General features: G+C 28.0%; 4 protein-coding genes across 4 annotated transcripts; 1 reads left to right on the top strand and 3 right to left on the bottom strand.

The window, feature by feature from the left end:
* Positions 1-110: 110 nt before the first annotated feature.
* LOC145751149 (tRNA N6-adenosine threonylcarbamoyltransferase, mitochondrial-like) lies at positions 111-1,922 on the bottom strand. Its single transcript, XM_082567242.1, has 5 exons — positions 1,842-1,922; positions 1,424-1,654; positions 629-723; positions 410-543; positions 111-313 (listed from the first exon to the last, which is right to left on the bottom strand). Exons 1-5 carry the CDS (start codon positions 1,887-1,889, stop codon positions 147-149), a joined length of 675 nt encoding a protein of 224 aa, XP_082423368.1. The 5' UTR covers positions 1,890-1,922; the 3' UTR covers positions 111-146.
* Positions 1,923-3,464: 1,542 nt separating this feature from the next.
* LOC145750925 (organic cation/carnitine transporter 2-like) lies at positions 3,465-8,186 on the top strand. The gene is made up of 12 exons (XM_082566996.1): positions 3,465-3,650; positions 3,793-3,893; positions 4,296-4,389; positions 4,641-4,744; positions 5,134-5,288; positions 5,643-5,811; positions 5,956-6,097; positions 6,164-6,285; positions 6,533-6,747; positions 6,813-6,995; positions 7,223-7,361; positions 7,681-8,186. Exons 1-12 carry the CDS (start codon positions 3,465-3,467, stop codon positions 7,775-7,777), a joined length of 1,707 nt encoding a protein of 568 aa, XP_082423122.1. The 3' UTR covers positions 7,778-8,186.
* A 328-nt stretch (positions 8,187-8,514) lies between these two features.
* On the bottom strand, positions 8,515-12,053 carry LOC145750924 (organic cation/carnitine transporter 2-like). The gene is made up of 12 exons (XM_082566995.1): positions 11,868-12,053; positions 11,681-11,781; positions 11,488-11,581; positions 11,137-11,240; positions 10,726-10,880; positions 10,243-10,411; positions 9,940-10,081; positions 9,729-9,856; positions 9,464-9,609; positions 9,141-9,319; positions 8,779-8,909; positions 8,515-8,605 (listed from the first exon to the last, which is right to left on the bottom strand). The coding sequence occupies exons 1-12, from the start codon at positions 12,051-12,053 to the stop codon at positions 8,515-8,517; spliced, it is 1,626 nt and encodes a 541-aa protein (XP_082423121.1).
* A 1,285-nt stretch (positions 12,054-13,338) lies between these two features.
* LOC145750923 (organic cation transporter protein-like) lies at positions 13,339-16,712 on the bottom strand. Its single transcript, XM_082566994.1, has 11 exons — positions 16,662-16,712; positions 16,268-16,361; positions 15,972-16,075; positions 15,629-15,783; positions 15,349-15,517; positions 15,058-15,199; positions 14,840-14,967; positions 14,521-14,735; positions 14,235-14,417; positions 13,764-13,902; positions 13,339-13,435 (listed from the first exon to the last, which is right to left on the bottom strand). The coding sequence occupies exons 3-11, from the start codon at positions 16,037-16,039 to the stop codon at positions 13,339-13,341; spliced, it is 1,296 nt and encodes a 431-aa protein (XP_082423120.1). The 5' UTR covers positions 16,040-16,075; positions 16,268-16,361; positions 16,662-16,712.
* Between the last annotated feature and the right edge of the window lie 1,205 nt (positions 16,713-17,917).

Raw genomic sequence — 17,917 nt, 5'->3', positions numbered from 1 at the left:
TCAACCAATATTTGCTGCAATAATTTACCTGCACACCACAAATGGGAATTATATTTAATTTGTAGGCTTATAAATTGGACACATTGTCCACCAAATTCCATTATATACAGATAACAATACCAATGTCAAACATCTGTTTAAAAAAATTATAAATATTTTTTATACTGGTCCCCAAATTTTGCAATCTTTTCCAGATCTCTTCCAGTTGTAATATTTCCACTTAAATTTTTGTTTCCGATAAGTTTGCGAGCAACTTTGTCAAACACTGCCCCCGGTGGTTCGTCGTAAGTTTTACCCAAAATTTTATAATCACCTTAAAAAAATATTTTTTTTAAAAATTTTTTTTAAAAAAATTTGTTCATCAGAAAATAAGATTAAAAAAAATTAAAGAGGATAAAAAAAAACTTACCTAGAGATTTAGCAAGATACAAAAAACAGTTTCCACCAGTGACTAATAAATTAAGAAATGGAAATTCCAATTTTTTGATCATTCGAATTGTGAGCAAGTGTGCTTCCAAGTGATGAACAGGAATAAAAGGAAGACTACAAAAGACAAATTAAATTTACTGTTTATTTTGAAATTAAAAAAATGATTAATAAAGTCAACCAAAATTTTAGTTAAACTTACTTATGTTCTAAAACAAGTTGTTTAGAAAAGCTTAGACCTTCTTTTAAGCAATAAGGTAAACCAGGTCTTGTAGCTGTAGCAACTGCATCTAAATCCTAATTAAAAAAATTTCAAAATTTACTAAAAAATATTTTAAATTTATTGCAAAATGACACTTAGATAAGAAATGTCCATTTTTCTTTTTTGTATATATATCCTTAATGTGGGAAGGTCGTCTATATAACCTTAACATAGAGTAATATTCGTTACGCCAACCCGGTCTTGAGTTGCCTTTGGCAGTTTGAGATGTTATATATTATCATTGTCTTAAAAATGCATGTTTTTTCAATTGTAATATTGACACTATAACTATTCTTCCTTCTATTAATTAAACTTCTATGGACAATCTTTTACCCTGCTTGTTTAACTCTTAGTCATAAAAAAAGTAGTAGTAATAAAGGTACTATAGGGGAACATTGTAAGGAAGAAGTGAAAAGAAGACAGAAAGTGAGGGAGGCACTAAAATGAAGGGCTAAAGAAAAAGTATTTTGGAGTCATTTTTAGTTAGCAATGAAAATTGTCAATGCTTTCCTAATGCCTTTTAGCATTGACAGTTTCCGCTGCTTACTAAAAATGACTGCAAAATACTTTCCATCCCCCCCTCCTTTTAGGGCTTCTCTTTCTGAGTGTCTTCCTTTTACCCTCGTATTGCCCTTAATAAACCGTTTAAAAATACAGGTATTTATATATGATTTTAAAAATCCTTACAAGAAAATAAACTAACACAAAATATTCAAAAAATAAACAAAAAGTCACCTTGTACTTTAAACCAGTTTGCTTCATAACTTTATCCACTAATAGGGGTAAATTTTTGCGGTGCATTAATTGGGCAATTTGTGGGTGAACCCCGCCATGGGAAATATGTTCTGTAGTTTGTGAGGATAAGGCTTGACCCCTAATTTGTTTGTTGCTATCGACAACGGCAACCCCAGTGTCATCAAAAGTTGTTTCGATTCCGAGAATTAATTTTATCGAATATTTACGACGCTAAAAATTTTTGTAAAAATTACTTTTTGATTTTAAATTTATTTTTTTAAATTTTAGAACCTTTAATTTTAGTTTAATTTTTTAAACTACACACAAACCGTTTCTAACACTTGGTTAAAGTGTAAAAGTCAAAATCACATAACTATTTTACAGATTTTACATATAAAACTCAAAACATACTACATACCAGTTTAACTCTTAACAAATTTATTTTTGAACACAAAGTTGTGTTCATTTTATTTCTATAAAACGTAATGTAAAAAATAGTTTAAAATAAAAATATATTTTAAAATAAATGTGAGAAGGATTTGTTTGTAAACAATGAACACGTGACCACGTGGTTACATAAAAACACTATAATAAATTTGTTTTTGTTTATCCCCAAATAAAATTTTTTAACAAAAAAAGATTTACATAAACGTTACTTTTAAAATTAACAATAATTATAACAAAAAAAGCAAATTTTTACAAACATTTTAAAATTAAACTTTATGTAGCAGCTTGGCGGAGTGGTCAGAACATTTGGGTTTAGTACATGAGGTCTTGGGTTTGATACCCACTGCTCTCATGCTGTAGCAGCCTTGAGTTAAGGTCTATAAGAGGTATAAACTTCTGCTGAGCTAAGGGTAAATAAAACACTTTAAAAGATGTTTGTATTATGAGTAATGATATTGTAATGAAATGATAGCCATTACAAATTAAATACCAACATGGCAATCCAATAACTGCCAACAAAACTATAAGCAGTTCCGCAACGCCTGGTGCGAAATTAACGATCTTGGTTAAAATTAACACAAGGTTAACGCTGTCGCATCAAGATAAATTAAACTTCGCGTGAACACGAATAATGTGTTTACGGACAAACACCGGAATTTGCTGTCTGTCGACCATTTATCATTTTGTGTTGCATGACACTGTTATTCCTGATAAATGTTATTTTATCGCCTATAAACATCTATTACATTTAGCTTATTATTCTAAAGATATTAAGATGTGTTGAGACTATAGTTGTCGGTGCTATTGTTTAAATTTGTAAATATGTATAGGTCAAAGGTGGGCACAGTTAACCGAGAAAGTAACTTCGTTAAGTAGTAATTCGTTACATAGTATATTAACTTCGTTAACGTTAATAAGTTAATTTAAACAAAATGTAACGGTAGTTATCGATAAACGTTAACGTTAAAATTTAAATAAAACAAACAAAGAAACGACCCTATTTAAAAAAAAAACTCAGTTTTTATCTTAGTTGATATTTTAACTACACCAACGTAAGTTTAAATGACGTTTTCAAAACTGCATCGTTTAAAATTTCAATACATCGTCATCGTCGTCAATACATCGTTTATACGTCAGTCAATACATCGTCAATACATCCTTTAAATTGAAACGATTAAACCCAATAAACGGCAAAATAAAACATATATACTTTTATATTACCATGGTAAACTTGTAAAAATATTAAATTAACGGATTTAATTTAACGGAAGCACAATTTAACGAAAGTTAACAGGTCCGTTAACGATTTTTAAAGTTAACTTAAAAGTTAAATTTTATTGAAAAATTTAACTTCGTTAATTAACGATTAACGCATTAACGGTTTAGTGCCCACCTTTATGTATAGCCAAATTTACACCGTATCACTAATCAAAGTTTAACTGTCATCATAGGTAGTATGCAAATTAGATACCCAACTAGTAAAGTTAAAAAAGGTTAAATAAATACAAGCAAAACTCAATCCAACCAATTAACTTAATAATAATTAACTCTACAAGTGGTAACTCTGCCGTTTAGCAACCAAACAACTCTACTCATGAAAAGTTACGACGATTATTTAAAGAAAATAGGCGCGTTTGGAAAATACCAGACAATAGCATGTTTTCTTATGTTCTTGAGTACAATACCTAATGGATACTTAGCAATGTCCTCTGTATTTACTCAAACTGTACCAGAACATTACTGCATTGTACCTGAAATCGAAGAGTGGCGAATTTCTATGGTGAGATATAGTGTATTAATATATTAGGTAGTCGATAAAATTTGGTAGTTTTAAAAACGTTTCGAAACTTTTTACAATTTTGCCTGTAAGTTATTACTAAAGTTATTATTTAGTAAACACTAAGTTATTTATGTTGCTTTAGAATTATTCTATAAACGACGAAGAGTATAGACAGAAACTAAGAGCTTACATTCCAAACAAAATAGATGCAAGCGGGAATTTAGTTTTTGAAAACTGCTTAAGGTGATGATTGCAACTTTTTAAGAAACCCAACTTTTTAAGAAAACAATTTATGTAAACATTAAACATTTTTCCTTAATGTCAAAGCTTAAATTTTCTTAAAAGAAGCAGCATGTTTTTAAGCTTAACAATTTGATTTTTGCACGAGGCAACTTAAGGCACGTCGGAACGAGGCCTAAAAAATAGTGTGAGCGTTTTAACCAAAAGCTATGCTTTGTATACCGTTTAACAAAAGCTATGCTTTGTATATAGTTTTTAATATCACAGTTTGTAACGTATAAACGTTTTGTAGATATTACTAACAGTATACCTTTTCTGTATTTAAATTATTAGATTTTGAGGGTTGATATTAAATTTTAGTTTTAGCATAAGATTTTTATTACTAAAACTTTAACAATTTTTTAGGTATGAAAATGTTAATGTTAATGGTAGCACTATTAAATGTGATAACGGTTGGATTTATAATGTTGAACCAGGATTACTTACAATTGTAAACGAGGTAACAATTTTTTGTAAAAAAATAATAATGTTTAGGTTGTTTTATTTACTTTGAATTTTAGAACCATATGCCGTTGTTTATATTAAATGAAATATTTTGATATTAGGTTTAGAAAAAACTTTACTTTTAAGATTATGGCTTAACCAATATAGAGTATCATTGTCAATATTTACTTTTATTGAACATATAGGAATAACACATGTTTTAATATCGAATTTTAAAACTTGTAACTAATGTTTTATATACTTTAGTGGGATGTAGTTTGTGATAATGCATGGCAGCGTCCTATGTCTATTTCCTTATATGCTGCTGGTGTGTTAGTTGGGTCCTTTTTTAGCGGAATTTTAGCGGATAAGTATGTTACATATTATAAATTTTTAGATGTCCAAATATTAATTTTTAAACTTGATTTTTTTGTAGCTGTTTAATGTGAAACTGGTCTTAAATTTTATACTAATAATAAATAGAGGTTCGGATTTTTTATAAAATATTTATTTTGAAATGTTAGTTAATAATTCTAACCACATATTTAAACCTTAAAAATGTTTTGTTATTTAGTCTTTTAAAGAAATATTAAATTATGAATTCTTTATAGTACGTTTATATATACCGAATAGCTAACTTGGCTTTTAAAGCTTACTGAATAATTTAAGTTCGCCTTCTTTTTGCTTTTGGGGGTTTCCAAGTTATTGTTTATATCAATAAAACACCATTATAAACATATTTTGCTTTGTATAATTACAGATATGGTCGTCGTCCTGTATTTCTAGTCGGGACATTAGGAATGTATATATTTATACTTTTACTTGCATTTTCCGTCAATATTTACATGTACATGGCAGTGTTTTTTACCTCAGGCTTGTTCGGTTTGGTCAATTACATCGCAGCATTTGTGCTAGGTAAGTTGTTTAACTTGGTTACAATTATTTTTAAATAAATCAAAAAAAAACGAATGGGGTCATATGTCTACTTTACAGTTCTTATGTATTTTTTTTACTTTTAGATGTCTTAAAAATGTCTTTGATAAGGCTATATATCTTATAACCTTAACTCCAAAAATTAGTTAATACATTAGTTAATACAAAACGATTATGTCCAAAAATTAGTTAATACAATTTCATATTTCCGATACAAAATTGATATATACAGCACTTGTTACGTTTACTGTTTGAATAAAATCTCTTGTTTTTTACAAATCTAAAAAGTACAGATAATCAAAAAAGTGGTAAAAATATTTTAATTTATTTCTGCAGCAACAGAAATATTAGGCACTAAAGGACGAGCAAAAGTAGGGTCGTTAGAAAGTTTTGGATTTACAGTTGGTTACCTGATATTACCAGCATGTGCTTATTTTATTCATGATTGGAGGTGGCTGCTGAAAGCTTTGTCGATTTCCTGTGTCATATACATACCTTATTATTGGTAATGACTTGATATTAATTCACTTGAAGTTAACATTGGTGTATTGTTTTGTTAAAGTACTTACAATATCTTAAACATTATGTTAAAAATGCAAGAAGTTTCTTTTAAACTATGTAAATAATAATATTGAAGCAAATATAAAAGGTTAATGCCCGAATCACCTCGTTGGTTATTAACATCTGGACGAACTAAAGAAGCTTTAAAAGTTATTGAAAAGATCGCTAAAGTTAATGGAAAGAACTTAACGGAAGAAGATTTAACACCGGGATATATATCATGTGAAATGGTAAATTCATTATTAAAATTTCTTATACGATTTGGTTATAGAAAAGGGATTTTCTGTTCTTTAAAGGATAATGATAAAAAGAAAGAAAATGGTGAGAATGATAAAACTAAGAAGCAAAAATATTCTTATTTCGATCTCTTTGTTCATAAAGCAATTCGACAAAGAGCGTTAGTCATGTTTTTTGTGTGGTAAGAAAAATTTTTGTTTTTTTATAGCTTAATAACAAAGTTATCAAATAAGGTCATTACTGTATATTTACATACAACTCAACTCTTTCTGTAATTCTGTTGGAACATGTCAAGATTTTAACGATATGTTTTAGGATGCTGAAAAATATTTCTATGATTCCAACTTCAATCTTAACTAATTCCTTTTTCCATACACTTAGGTTATGATAACAGAATTTGTAACCGTTGTTATATATTACACAACCAGGTTTAGTAACAGTCTTGTATATTACACGATTGGCTTGAACACTTCAAACTTGGGAGGAAACAAGTATATCAACTGTGTTATTGCTGCGGCAATTGAGGCACCTTCGTTATACTTCAGTTACTTTTGTGTCGAAAGATTTGGTCGACGTAGCACAACTGTAAGCTTGCTACTTTTGGGCGGTTTATTTTGTGGAATTACCCCGTTTTTTAAATTAGGTGATTATATCTTAAAATTGTTTTTGATAGTTAGTTATACTTCAAATTTTTTAATTACTTTTTAGTCAGTACCGGCCTAGTTATTACATCTACAATGATCGCCAAGTTTCTAATGTCAGCCACTTTTAATATTGTCTTCATTTACTGTGCTGAACTATTTCCAACAATGTTAAGAAATTCGACCATTGGCGCGGCTTCGGTGATGGCTAGAGTTGGTGGCATTATTGCACCATACTTAATATATGCAGGTTGCTTTCTTTATTATTATGATCACAATCTTCTTTGTAAATACTTACTTAAACAAACATGGTCGTTTAGTGGCGCAGTGTCAAATGTTGGTCATTACCATTCTTTGTTCTTGGATTTATTTTCATTTTTTGCGATGTTGCAGACATGATTTCACTAAAGATATCTAACGCATTCTCTAGAAAGCTGCATTTACTATCTGTTGTACTTATATAAACTTTTTTTCTAGGTTTAGAGGTAAGCATTTACATTCCATTTCTTGTAAATGGTTTTATTGGAATATTGGCAGGTCTGACAATTTTATTTTTACCCGAAACATTGGGAATTCCATTGCCAGAAACTATTGAAGAAGCCAAACAAATGGAGAAGTATATACTTCCTTTTATACGATATATTTTATTTACCTATGTTTACTTTGATTTAAATATAAGAAAGGTTAAGCAAGGTTATCTATTTTCTTTTTGCAAAGCAATCATTCAGTCTTTGATATTTTTATTTTAATTTTTCTTGATTGGAGCTCGAGATATAATCAAAAACTTCACAACATGTCCAAAAACTATGACCAAACCTTGCTTCAAATGTCTTAGTGTAACAACATTTTTCCCCATCTAATACAATTCTGTCTTAAGGTTAATACTTGAAACTTTATCAAAACAAATATATTAAAAAGCATTATTTTTTATCAAGATACAAACTAAAGCTTGTTAGAAACTGTAGTTGGCTAACTACTAAATCTAAAGAAACACTTGATCAAGTCGATTCTAAACCAAGCAGTGAAGTTTAATTTTGTTAAAATTAAAACAAATTTATTACACGTTTTTTTATATTTTCAGCCTTATATCTTTAACTTGAAATTATTAAAACTACCTAAAAGTTAAAAACAAACTTAACAAAATATGGCAAGCTATAATATCTCTTTTTATCAAACAAGTTTGTCTATTAACAATGTTTTGGTTAACTGAAAAATCTTATGTAATACATATTTTATTTTACCTCGCTACTTCAGCTTATTTATTTGATCGGTTGGTATTAAATTATTTATCTTAAGATATAATTGTTTGTTTGTATTTGTGTCAAAAACGGTTGTTGTTTTTAAAGCTTTATTAACACATGGGCCTATACATTTGCATTGTGTTTTTATTTTAAAGCAATATTATATACCATTTAGCAAAAAAATTAAAAATACAATTGAAAGCTCATTTTTGTATGCTTTTGTAATCGTTAAATTCAAAAAAACATTTTTTGTTTAATTTGTTTAAAAAAACCTGTCTGTTGTTTGTAGAATTTTTAGAGAAATTTGTCAAAAAAATGTAAAAATTGTTGTTTAATAAGATAAATAAATGTATTTTGTTGTATAAATTGTATAACGTACAAAAATATTTTAGCGAGACTTTAGAATATAAAAACAACAAATGTATAAGTATTTAACTAGATAGATTAACTAAATGTTTATAATTTGTAATTAAATGTAATATAATTATACACCTACACATAATTAAGTTTTATTATTATTTACTAACATTAAACTTCACTGCTTGTACTGGATTGGAAAAACTTCTCTTCATAATTGTCGTTTAGACAACTGCATTTTCTTACAACATTTAGCTTGTACCTATAGATAAAAAACATGCATTACTTTGTTATCAGTAAAAAATAAAAAAAACAAATAAAGCACAATATTGTTTAGACTATGAAAATCAAACTTTGATATTTTTTATTAACTTTGGTAAATACTTTATCAAACAAAAATTCTTTATCAAAAAACTTTATTTATTAATTATTTACTTTTCCATTTGTTTGGCTTCTTCAACGGTTTCTGGCAATGGAATTCCCAATGTTTCGGGTAAGATTAAAATTGTCAGACCTGCCAATATTCCAATAAGACCATTCACCAGAAATGGAATGTAAATGTTTACCTCTAAACCTAGAAAAATAATTAGTTTGTAAAATAAAAAATGGGTTCCACTAGGCAATACCTTGGGTCAATAAAAAATCTAACACTAACGTTATCTGAATAACTTGCTGTTTTAAAGATAAAAGAAGTAGAAATCGAGCCATATAGCAGCTTAGAATTTTCAGTGTCGCTTCGGACTAATATATAAATATTTACAAATATTGTAATAATATTATTAAAAAAGTCAACCTGCAAATATTAAGTATGGTGCAATAATTCCGCCAATTCTAGCAATTGTAGAAGCCGCGCCGATGCTTGTATTTCTTAACATTGTTGGAAATAGTTCAGCAGTATAGATATAGATCAGACTAAAGCTTGCAGATATAAGAAACTTGGCAATCATTGTAGATGTAATCATAAGGTCAAAACTAACTGCAATTCAATCCAATATAATTTTTAAATTGTTTAAACGATAAACAAAAATTTAAAAGCTTTTAAGATAATTACCTGATTCGAAAAACGGGGCAATCGCACAAAATAGACCGCCTATAAATAGGCAGCCAGCAAGGATTTTACGTCGACCAAATTTTTCAATGCACAAATAACTTAACAAATATGCTGGTGCTTCTACAGCTGCTGCAATAACGCAGTTAATATATTTGTCTCCTCCCAAGTTTGAGGTGTTCAAGCTTAGGGTATAATACAACATACTGATGCTAAACCTGAATGTATAAAACAAAATGAATTTACAGTTACAATGGTTTAAGACTATCTGTCTTTTAAGCAATGATTTAACCAGAAAATCTAATGGCAAAGAAACAGAATTACAAATCTTGTTTACCATACGAAAAACATGACGAACGTTCTTTGACGAAGAGCCTTATGCACAAAAAGATCAATATATAAATATTTTGGCTGCTTAATTGTGACTTTTTCTTCTTTTTCCTTTTCTTTATTCTTGTCTTCATCCTTTTAGTTAAGATGATATAAAAACACGTTTTTTTTATAGAAAATTATGAAAAAACAAACAAGATATTAAAATTTTGATTTACTTTTTTAAATGTTAGAGGTTCCAATGTCAGATCTTCTTCCGTTAAAATTTTTCCATTAATTTTAGCGATTTTCTTAATAACCTTTAAAGCTTCTTTAGTTCGTCCAGATGTTAATAACCAACGAGGTGATTCGGGAATCAACCTTACATATATATATAATTATTATTAAGCATTTTTTTACAATATAATTCTTTTTTAAAAAATAAATACTCTAGAAGTTTTGATATAAAGTGGTTGGAAATGTTTAAAAAAAAACAACATTTAAGTTCTCATTTTAAAAAATAGAAAAATGAAAGTAATTACCAATAATAAGGAATAAAAATAACGCAGGATATCGACAAAGCTTTCAGCAGCCACCTCCAATCATGAATAAAATAAGCACATGCTGGTAATATCAGGTAACCGACTGCAAAGCCAAAAATTTCTATGGATCCTATTTTTGCCCGTTGCTTGGTGCCTATTGTTTCAGTTGCTGTAGGAATAAAATGAATATGTGATTCTGGTGGTGTGGTATTCTGGTCTTCTTTAAATAGATTACGATCTAATAAATTCGGAATTTAAACCGCACCAATGTTAGCATATTTGAACTTAACACGACGTGAAAAAGTAAAATGGGTAATAAAACATGTTATAACACCACACAATCTTCGAATTAAACCTAAAACCTATCATCTTAAAGTGCCATAAAAAATTTAGCACGTAATAATTAAAAAAAATTAAATTAAATAAAATTAATGGTGATGAAAATATTCTCAAAATAACTTTTCAAAAACTCAAACAATTTACCTAGCACAAATGCTGCCACGTAGTTGACCAAATTAAACAAGCCGCATGTAAAAAACAAAGTCATGTACATGTAAATATTCACAGAAAATCCAAGCAAAAATGCAGATATAGCCATACCTAAAGTTCCGAATAAGAAAACCGGTCGACGGCCATATCTATAAACATACAAAGCAAATATTATTTTATGTCGGCATGTGTTTGAAGTGCTAAGGCAAATTTTACGATCCTACCAAAGAGTAACTTTTATTACTTCGACATGACTCTGAATTGCTTTAGTCATTTTTAAATAATAATAATCAGATGTATTGTTCAAAATCTGTTAAGTGTTACCAGCACTATCAAGAATTTTAAACTGTCAAAACTAAAAAAATAAACAAAAAATTTGAAAATTAAAAACTCTTTAAAACATACTTATCCGCTAAAATTCCGCTAAAAAAGGACCCAACTAACACACCAGCAGCATATAATGAAAGAGACATTGGACGCTGCCAAGCATCATCACAAACTACATCCCACTAAATTATATGAAATGTTAGTTACACGTTGATATGATAAAGTTTAGAAAATGAAATATGTTTTTTCTAGAGTTTTTTTTTATAGTGTATAGGTAATTTCTTTTGCTATAAAACTCTTATATAAGGTTAAGGTTTTTTATTTAGTCGGTTGAACATCCTTTTTATAAATTTGATTTTTATAGCAGGCAAATATTATAAATTTTTAATTTTTCGTGGTGAATCAATTTAAAACTGAATAATATTTTACCTCATTTACAATTGTAAGTAGTCCTGGTTCAACATTATAAATCCAACCGTTATCACATTTAACAGTGCTACCATTAACATTAACATTTTCATATCTAAAACATTGTTAAAGTTATTTCGATAAAAATATGATGTTTAAATGGCAAAATTATTACAGACAGGCATACCAAATAAGTTATTGTTAAAACTAATACCTCAGACAGTTATCAAAAACTAAATTTCCGCTTGCATCTATTTTGTTTGGAATGTAAGCTCTTAGTTTTTGTCTATACTCTTCGTCGTTTATAGAATAATTCTAAAGGAACATAAATCACATAATTTAGTTATTTAGTAAAGAACTTAATTCATTTAATTTGAATCAATCAATACACTATATCTTACCATAGAAATTCGCCATTCTTCGATTTCAGGAACATTGCAGTAATGTTCTGGTACAGTTTGAGTAAATACAGAGGTCATTGCTAAGTATCCATTAGGTATTGTACTCAAGAACATAAGAAAACATGCTATTTTCTGGTATTTTCCAAACGCGCCTATTTTCTTTAAATAATCGTCATAACTTTTCATGTTTAGACTTAGACTACTGGCTAAAAAACAATTTATTAAAAGAAATTAAGTATTTTTTTATGAGCATAATAATAATAAATTGTAAATATAATAACCTTTTATATACTTTATTTTAACCGTCGTTGTTTTGTGCTTATCGCATTTAAAAGCAGTTTGAGTTCCTATATCAAATTGCAAATATTTTAAAGTCAAAAATATTGTATTTAAATGTGTCCTTTTCTAGTTCTAAAGTATATACAAAAATGATAAAATGTAAATTAAAGAAATAGGATATATGTTTTGTATAGGAAATAAGTAAGTACAGAAATGTGTTATCATTCAATCATATAACAAGTTTCCTAATATATTTATACCAGTATATTATGATATAGATTTGATTCAAGTTTTACATATTGTTTTATAAGCATAATTCTAATGGTTTAAAACTACGGGTAATTTCACAAATTCTAGGTCAAAATAGCATCAAAGCGGATGTTTTAAAAAAAATTCACATACAAACAAAAACTAATAACGTACTACACTGTAGTTAAATATAATTGCCTACACTCAGTATAAACTATTTTTTTTTATACACGCAAGAAGATTAAATAATTTTATAGCCTTCACTGTTCTACAACTAATTTTTTAATATAAAGGTGATTTTAATTTTAACTGTCCTATTGTACCAGCTAGACCTGTCCTTGAACTAAAGTTTTTTTCTTCAAGTTACAAGTGTTTTCTCTCTAGGTAAATAAGTTTTATCGATATTTAATGACCAAGGCGTATTATATAGATTGTCATAAAAAGTAATAAGGTTTTCTTGATGATTTTTTAACGTTTTGTGCAGCCAGTAAAACCTTTAGTTGAAGGCCAGATATGCCAAGTGCTTTTTTACAATTGTAATACCTTGTTGGGTTAATTTTTGGATATCTACTGTAATTAGCTAACATTTGTAAGCCAAAACCGAACTGATTTTAAATTATATTTCAATAAATAAAATATTTTGCATGAAAATTAAAAACCTTCCCTAGAAAATTGTTTATTTTTTTTGTATGCATATAATATTCTTTAAAACAATAGCCAAAAATTTCGATAAGATTTAACAAAGCAGCAAAATGTTTATTTATTTGTATACTAACTTAATCCTAAAGTAAGGCAAGTAACAACGTGTTAATAAATGAAATACACCCGCATAATAGTATATTACTAAAACAAAGGATTTTTTGATTGATCTTATGAACAAAATTATAAATTTAATCCAATATTACAAGTTAACATAATAAAGTTTTAGTAACATTTACAAATATTAAACTTCACTGGTTGAACTGGAAATAAATTGGTCGAATTTTTCTTTATAATTGTCGTTTAGATATCTACATTTTCTTACAGCATTTAGCTTGTACCTGAATAAAAAACAATACTTTGTCATATTTAAAAAAAAGCAACGAGGGTTTATGCTATTAAAAAAAAAGTTTAGAAAATTGCAAGGTACTTAGTCAGATTTTTACCGTAATATCTTTCTTATCCAATATACCATAAATGCAAAACTTTACTTTAAAGTTTTTTGACATTAAGAACAAACCAAGAAATTTAAAGAAAAATCTCAAATAGTATTTATTGTTTAACATTCATTTGGTTATATAATAACTTCATTTGTGAAACAAATGCTTAAAAGAACTCAAATAATTAGGGCTAATAATTTTTCAAAAAAAAATAATATTAATTATTTACTTTTCCATTTGTTTGGCTTCTTCAACGGTTTCAGGCAAAGGAATTCTTAATGTTTCAGGTAAGATTAAAACTGACAGACCTGCCAATATTCCAATAAAACCATTCACCAGAAATGGAATGTAAATGCTAACCTCTAAACCTAAAAAGTAAACGGTTTATTTAATTAAAATAAACGACATATTAAAAAATTGGCATAGAAATATTAGCAATTTGCGTTAAATTTTTATTTGATTTAAATGCATGTTAAAACTTATATTGTTGTTTTGATATTATTGTGTGATTAACCTTGGTGTTTAAGGAATCAGCAGAAATACTGTGTTGCAGCATATGACGTAAAAACACTTTAAACTCAAATGAATTAAAATAGAATAAGACAAGCTTTTACATGTTGTTGTTTGATTACATGTTTGTTTTGACAAAATAATATCAAAATATTGATAAAGCTTGTACAATTAAACTAAAATAAGCAACCTGCAAATATTAAGTATGGTGCAATGATGCCACCTATTCTTGCCACCATCGAGGCCGCGCCAATGCTCGTGTTTCTCAACATTGTTGGAAATAATTCAGCAGTGTAGATGTAAATGAGGTTGAAAGATGCAGTTATTAAAAACTTGGCAATCATTGTAGATGTAATAACGAGGCCAGTACTCACTGAAATTAGATCAAATAAGTTGTGTATAAATCACTATTTTTGTTGTATAAATTCCAAATTTTAGTATAAATCTCTAAACATCTTTTTTTTTTTAATAATTACCTGATGCAAAAAAGGGAGCAATTCCACAAAATAGACCGCCTCCAAAAAAGCAGTAAGAAATAGTAATACGACGACCAAATTTTTCGATGCACAAATAACTGAACCAGTATGCTGGTGCTTCCAATGCTGCTGCGATAAAGCAGTTGATATATTTGTCTCCTCCCAAGTTTGAAGTGTTTAAGCTTAGCGTATAATACAGCGTAGTGATACTAAACCTGTAAGTTTATAAACAAAGGTAAGTAAGTTTGTATTTGATCTAAAAACTTTTCGGTTAACTTATATGGTAACACGGATTACTTTTAAAAAGCAATTAACTTACCATAAGAAAAAAATGACGAACGCTCTTTGTCGAAGTGCTTTGTGAAAAAACAGATCAAAATAGGAATATTTTGGCTTCTTAGTTTTGGCACTTTTACTTATTTTGATTTCGTTTTTTTCTTCTTTATCCTTTACGTAATAAAAAAATGTAAAAACTTTTGGATGTTTACATTAAAATAACTAAGGCACAAACACACTAATTTAAAAAATTGTCTTCACCATATCAAATATTGGAGATTCTAATGTAAGATCATCTTCTGTTAAATGTTTGCCATTAACTTTAGACATTTTCTCAACAATCTTTATTGCTTCTTTGGTTCGTCCAGATGTTAATAACCAACGAGGTGATTCAGGTACCCACCTTGGATAAATATAAGCGCAATATTTTTATTTACATAAGTTAAAAAAGTTGCTTAAACTTGAACGTGATGTAAAAGTTATTGAAAATACTTGAACAAAACCAAAAAAATGTCAACTACTTTTATGTAAAGGATAAAGCCAATTAGTTACCAATAATAAGGAATATATATAACACAGGAAATTGACAAAGCTTTTAGCAGCCACCTCCAATCATGAATAAAATAAGCACATGCTGGTAATATAAGATAACCAACTGCAGAGCCTAAAGATTCTATTGAACCTACTTTTGCTCGTTGGTGAGTACCAGTTATCTCCGTTGCTGTAAAAATATTTGAAATACAAAAATAAAGAAACTAAATCAAGTAAGTATAATATGAAAAGGTATTTTAATAAAAAGGTTTTAATCAAGGCTTAACAGTGGACAACTTACTAAACACAAATGCTGTTACGTAGTTTACTAAAGCAAAAAAGCCGCTCATAAAATACATTGCCATATACATGTATATATTGACGGAAATTCCAAGTAAAAGTATAAATATATACATTCCTAATGTCCCAACTAGGAATACAGGACGACGACCATATCTGTTAATATACAAAGGTTTTTTGTTTTCGATGTGTTTTATGAGTTACAATAAATATAAAAGTCATTTCCATCAAAAATATTTAAAAATCAATTGTTAAAAGACATAAAATTTAAAAAATGCTCTTTTTTCTAAATCTAAAAATCTTTAAATATTAAGAAATGTTTATTTATATTTGTTAGAACTTACTTATCAGATAAAATCCCGCTAACAAATGACCCAACCAGAATACCTGCAGCATATAAGGAAAGAGACATCGGACGCTGCCATGCATTATCACACACAATATCCCACTATAATAAACAAATATTAGTAACCTATTCCTTATATCGTCTATATCCGTTTTATTAAGAAGTAGCATTTATATTGTATTACTTTTACTTGGAAAATTTTGTTTTAAATATTATGCTTGGTTTGAAAATAGGTTGTAATTTTTTAGTATATTCTAGTTTTAGGCAAGTTAAACACAAATTTTATTATTTTACCTCGTTTACAATTGTAAGTAGTCCTGGTTCAACATTATAAATCCAACCCTTGTCACATGTAACAGTGCTACCATTAACATTAGCATTTTCATACCTAAAAATGGTCAAATGTTATTATTTAAAACTATAATCATACCATATAGACTTATTATAAAAGCTGTAAGATATATTATACTATATTTCCAAAAAAGCAATGAATTACATATTTAGGAAGTATTTTCAAAACGTTGATAAATATGTAATATAAAACAGTTTAATAATAGCAATCCATTCTTTAAGGAAATCAATTCTCCTTACAGTTTTTTAAACAACTCGAATTATATATGCTTTGTTTTAAATTCGTCAATTTGTAAATAAATGTATAAATAAATAAACTTTATCAAACCATAGTTACCTCAGACAGTTTTCGAAATTTAATTTTCCGCTTGAATCTATTTTGTTTGGAATGTAAGCTCTTAGTTTCTGTCTATACTCTTCGTCGTTTATAGAATAATTCTACAGCAACATAAACCACATAATTCAGTATTTACTAAATAGATTTTAGTAACAGTCTACAGGCAAAATTGTTAAACGTTTTTAAAACCAGCAAATTTTGTCGACTACTAAATATATTAATACATTATATCTCACCATTAAAATGCGCCATTCTTCGATTTCAGGCACATTGCAGTAATGTTCTGGTACAGTTTGAGTAAATACAGAGGACATTGCTAAGTATCCATTAGGTATTGTACTCAAGAACATAAGAAAACATGCTATTTTCTGGTATTTTCCAAACGCGCCTATTTTCTTTAAATAATCGTCGTAACTTCTCATGTTGAGGCTTACTGGCTAAAAAGGGAAAATAAAAAGCTAAGATAAGTTTTGGTATTTTGACAAATCTAAAATCGTGATTATATCACCCTTTCACTATTTTTCCTAAACAATTTAATTTAAATTTTGCTTTTAACTTTGCGAGCAGTTAAGAAATTGGTTGTTTTCCGGTGCTGTTGCATATGTATGAATAATTATACGCAAGCTAAGGAAATAAGAGGAAACGAATTTTATGTATAGGAAATAGGCAAGAAAGGAAATGTATGGGCATCCATTTATATATTAAAAATTTCAAGAAACGTTTTAATATATATTACTTAGGGTTTACATATTGTTTTATAAACCTAATTTTAATAGTTTAAAACTTCAATTAATTTTATCAAATATTAGATAACAAAATTTATGTAAACTACATATTGTAGTAATCAAAGTTAAATGATTCTACAATATCGTGCTTCTTATTTTGTGACTTAAAGTAATGATAACAAAATGGAAGGAAGCGCACCAAAAGGCTACATAAAAAAGGAAAAAGGCAAAACGCACCGATACGCGTGCGCACTAAAACACACAAGCTTCGATAACAATAATGTTTACGCCACAATATAATATTTTTTTATGCACACAAGTTTTAATTATTATTAACTTAAAAACTTATACTGTCCCTGAAGGCATATTATTAAAAGCTAACGGTATAGTGAAGCTTAATAATAAATATTTAAGTAGTGTGTTTAATTTACTGTCTAACTATCAGACCTGTCTTTAAACATAAGTTTTTTAACTTAATTTCTTGTAGTCATCTCAAATTAATATCTACAAATAAAAAATGTTTATGGATGC

The sequence above is a fragment of the Corella eumyota genome, chromosome 4 (assembly GCF_963082875.1).
Source record: "Corella eumyota chromosome 4, kaCorEumy4.1, whole genome shotgun sequence".
NCBI lineage: Eukaryota > Metazoa > Chordata > Ascidiacea > Phlebobranchia > Corellidae > Corella > Corella eumyota.
The sequence above is the reverse complement of the archived record's forward strand: the minus strand, read 5'-3'. Positions and strand labels throughout refer to the sequence as shown.

Bases quoted from the DNA above. Each gene is read 5' to 3' on its own strand.
- LOC145751149 (XM_082567242.1), bottom strand. From the start codon at position 1,889: ATGAACACAACTTTGTGTTCAAAAATAAATTTGTTAAGAGTTAAACTG. The intron at 724-1,423 runs GTGACTTTTTGT...TTTTTTAATTAG, and splicing joins AAACTGGTTTAAAGTACAAG to GATTTAGATGCAGTTGCTAC. The intron at 544-628 runs GTAAGTTTAACT...TGTCTTTTGTAG, and splicing joins CAACTTGTTTTAGAACATAA to TCTTCCTTTTATTCCTGTTC.
- LOC145750923 (XM_082566994.1), bottom strand. From the start codon at position 16,039: ATGTCTCTTTCCTTATATGCTGCAGGTATTCTGGTTGGGTCATTTGTT. The intron at 15,200-15,348 runs GTAACTAATTGG...TATTTATCCAAG, and splicing joins ATATATATTCCTTATTATTG to GTGGGTACCTGAATCACCTC. The intron at 14,736-14,839 runs GTAAGTTAATTG...ATAAACTTACAG, and splicing joins TTCGTCATTTTTTTCTTATG to GTTTAGTATCACTACGCTGT.
- LOC145750924 (XM_082566995.1), bottom strand. From the start codon at position 12,053: ATGAAAAGTTATGACGATTATTTAAAGAAAATAGGCGCGTTTGGAAAA. The intron at 9,610-9,728 runs GTAAACAAGATT...TTATACATTCAG, and splicing joins TTCGTCATGTTTTTCGTATG to GTTTAGCATCAGTATGTTGT. The intron at 8,606-8,778 runs GTAAATAATTAA...TTTTATCTATAG, and splicing joins GAAGCCAAACAAATGGAAAA to GTACAAGCTAAATGTTGTAA.
- LOC145750925 (XM_082566996.1), top strand. From the start codon at position 3,465: ATGAAAAGTTACGACGATTATTTAAAGAAAATAGGCGCGTTTGGAAAA. The intron at 3,894-4,295 runs GTGATGATTGCA...ACAATTTTTTAG, and splicing joins GTTTTTGAAAACTGCTTAAG to GTATGAAAATGTTAATGTTA. The intron at 6,098-6,163 runs GTAAATTCATTA...TGTTCTTTAAAG, and splicing joins GATATATATCATGTGAAATG to GATAATGATAAAAAGAAAGA.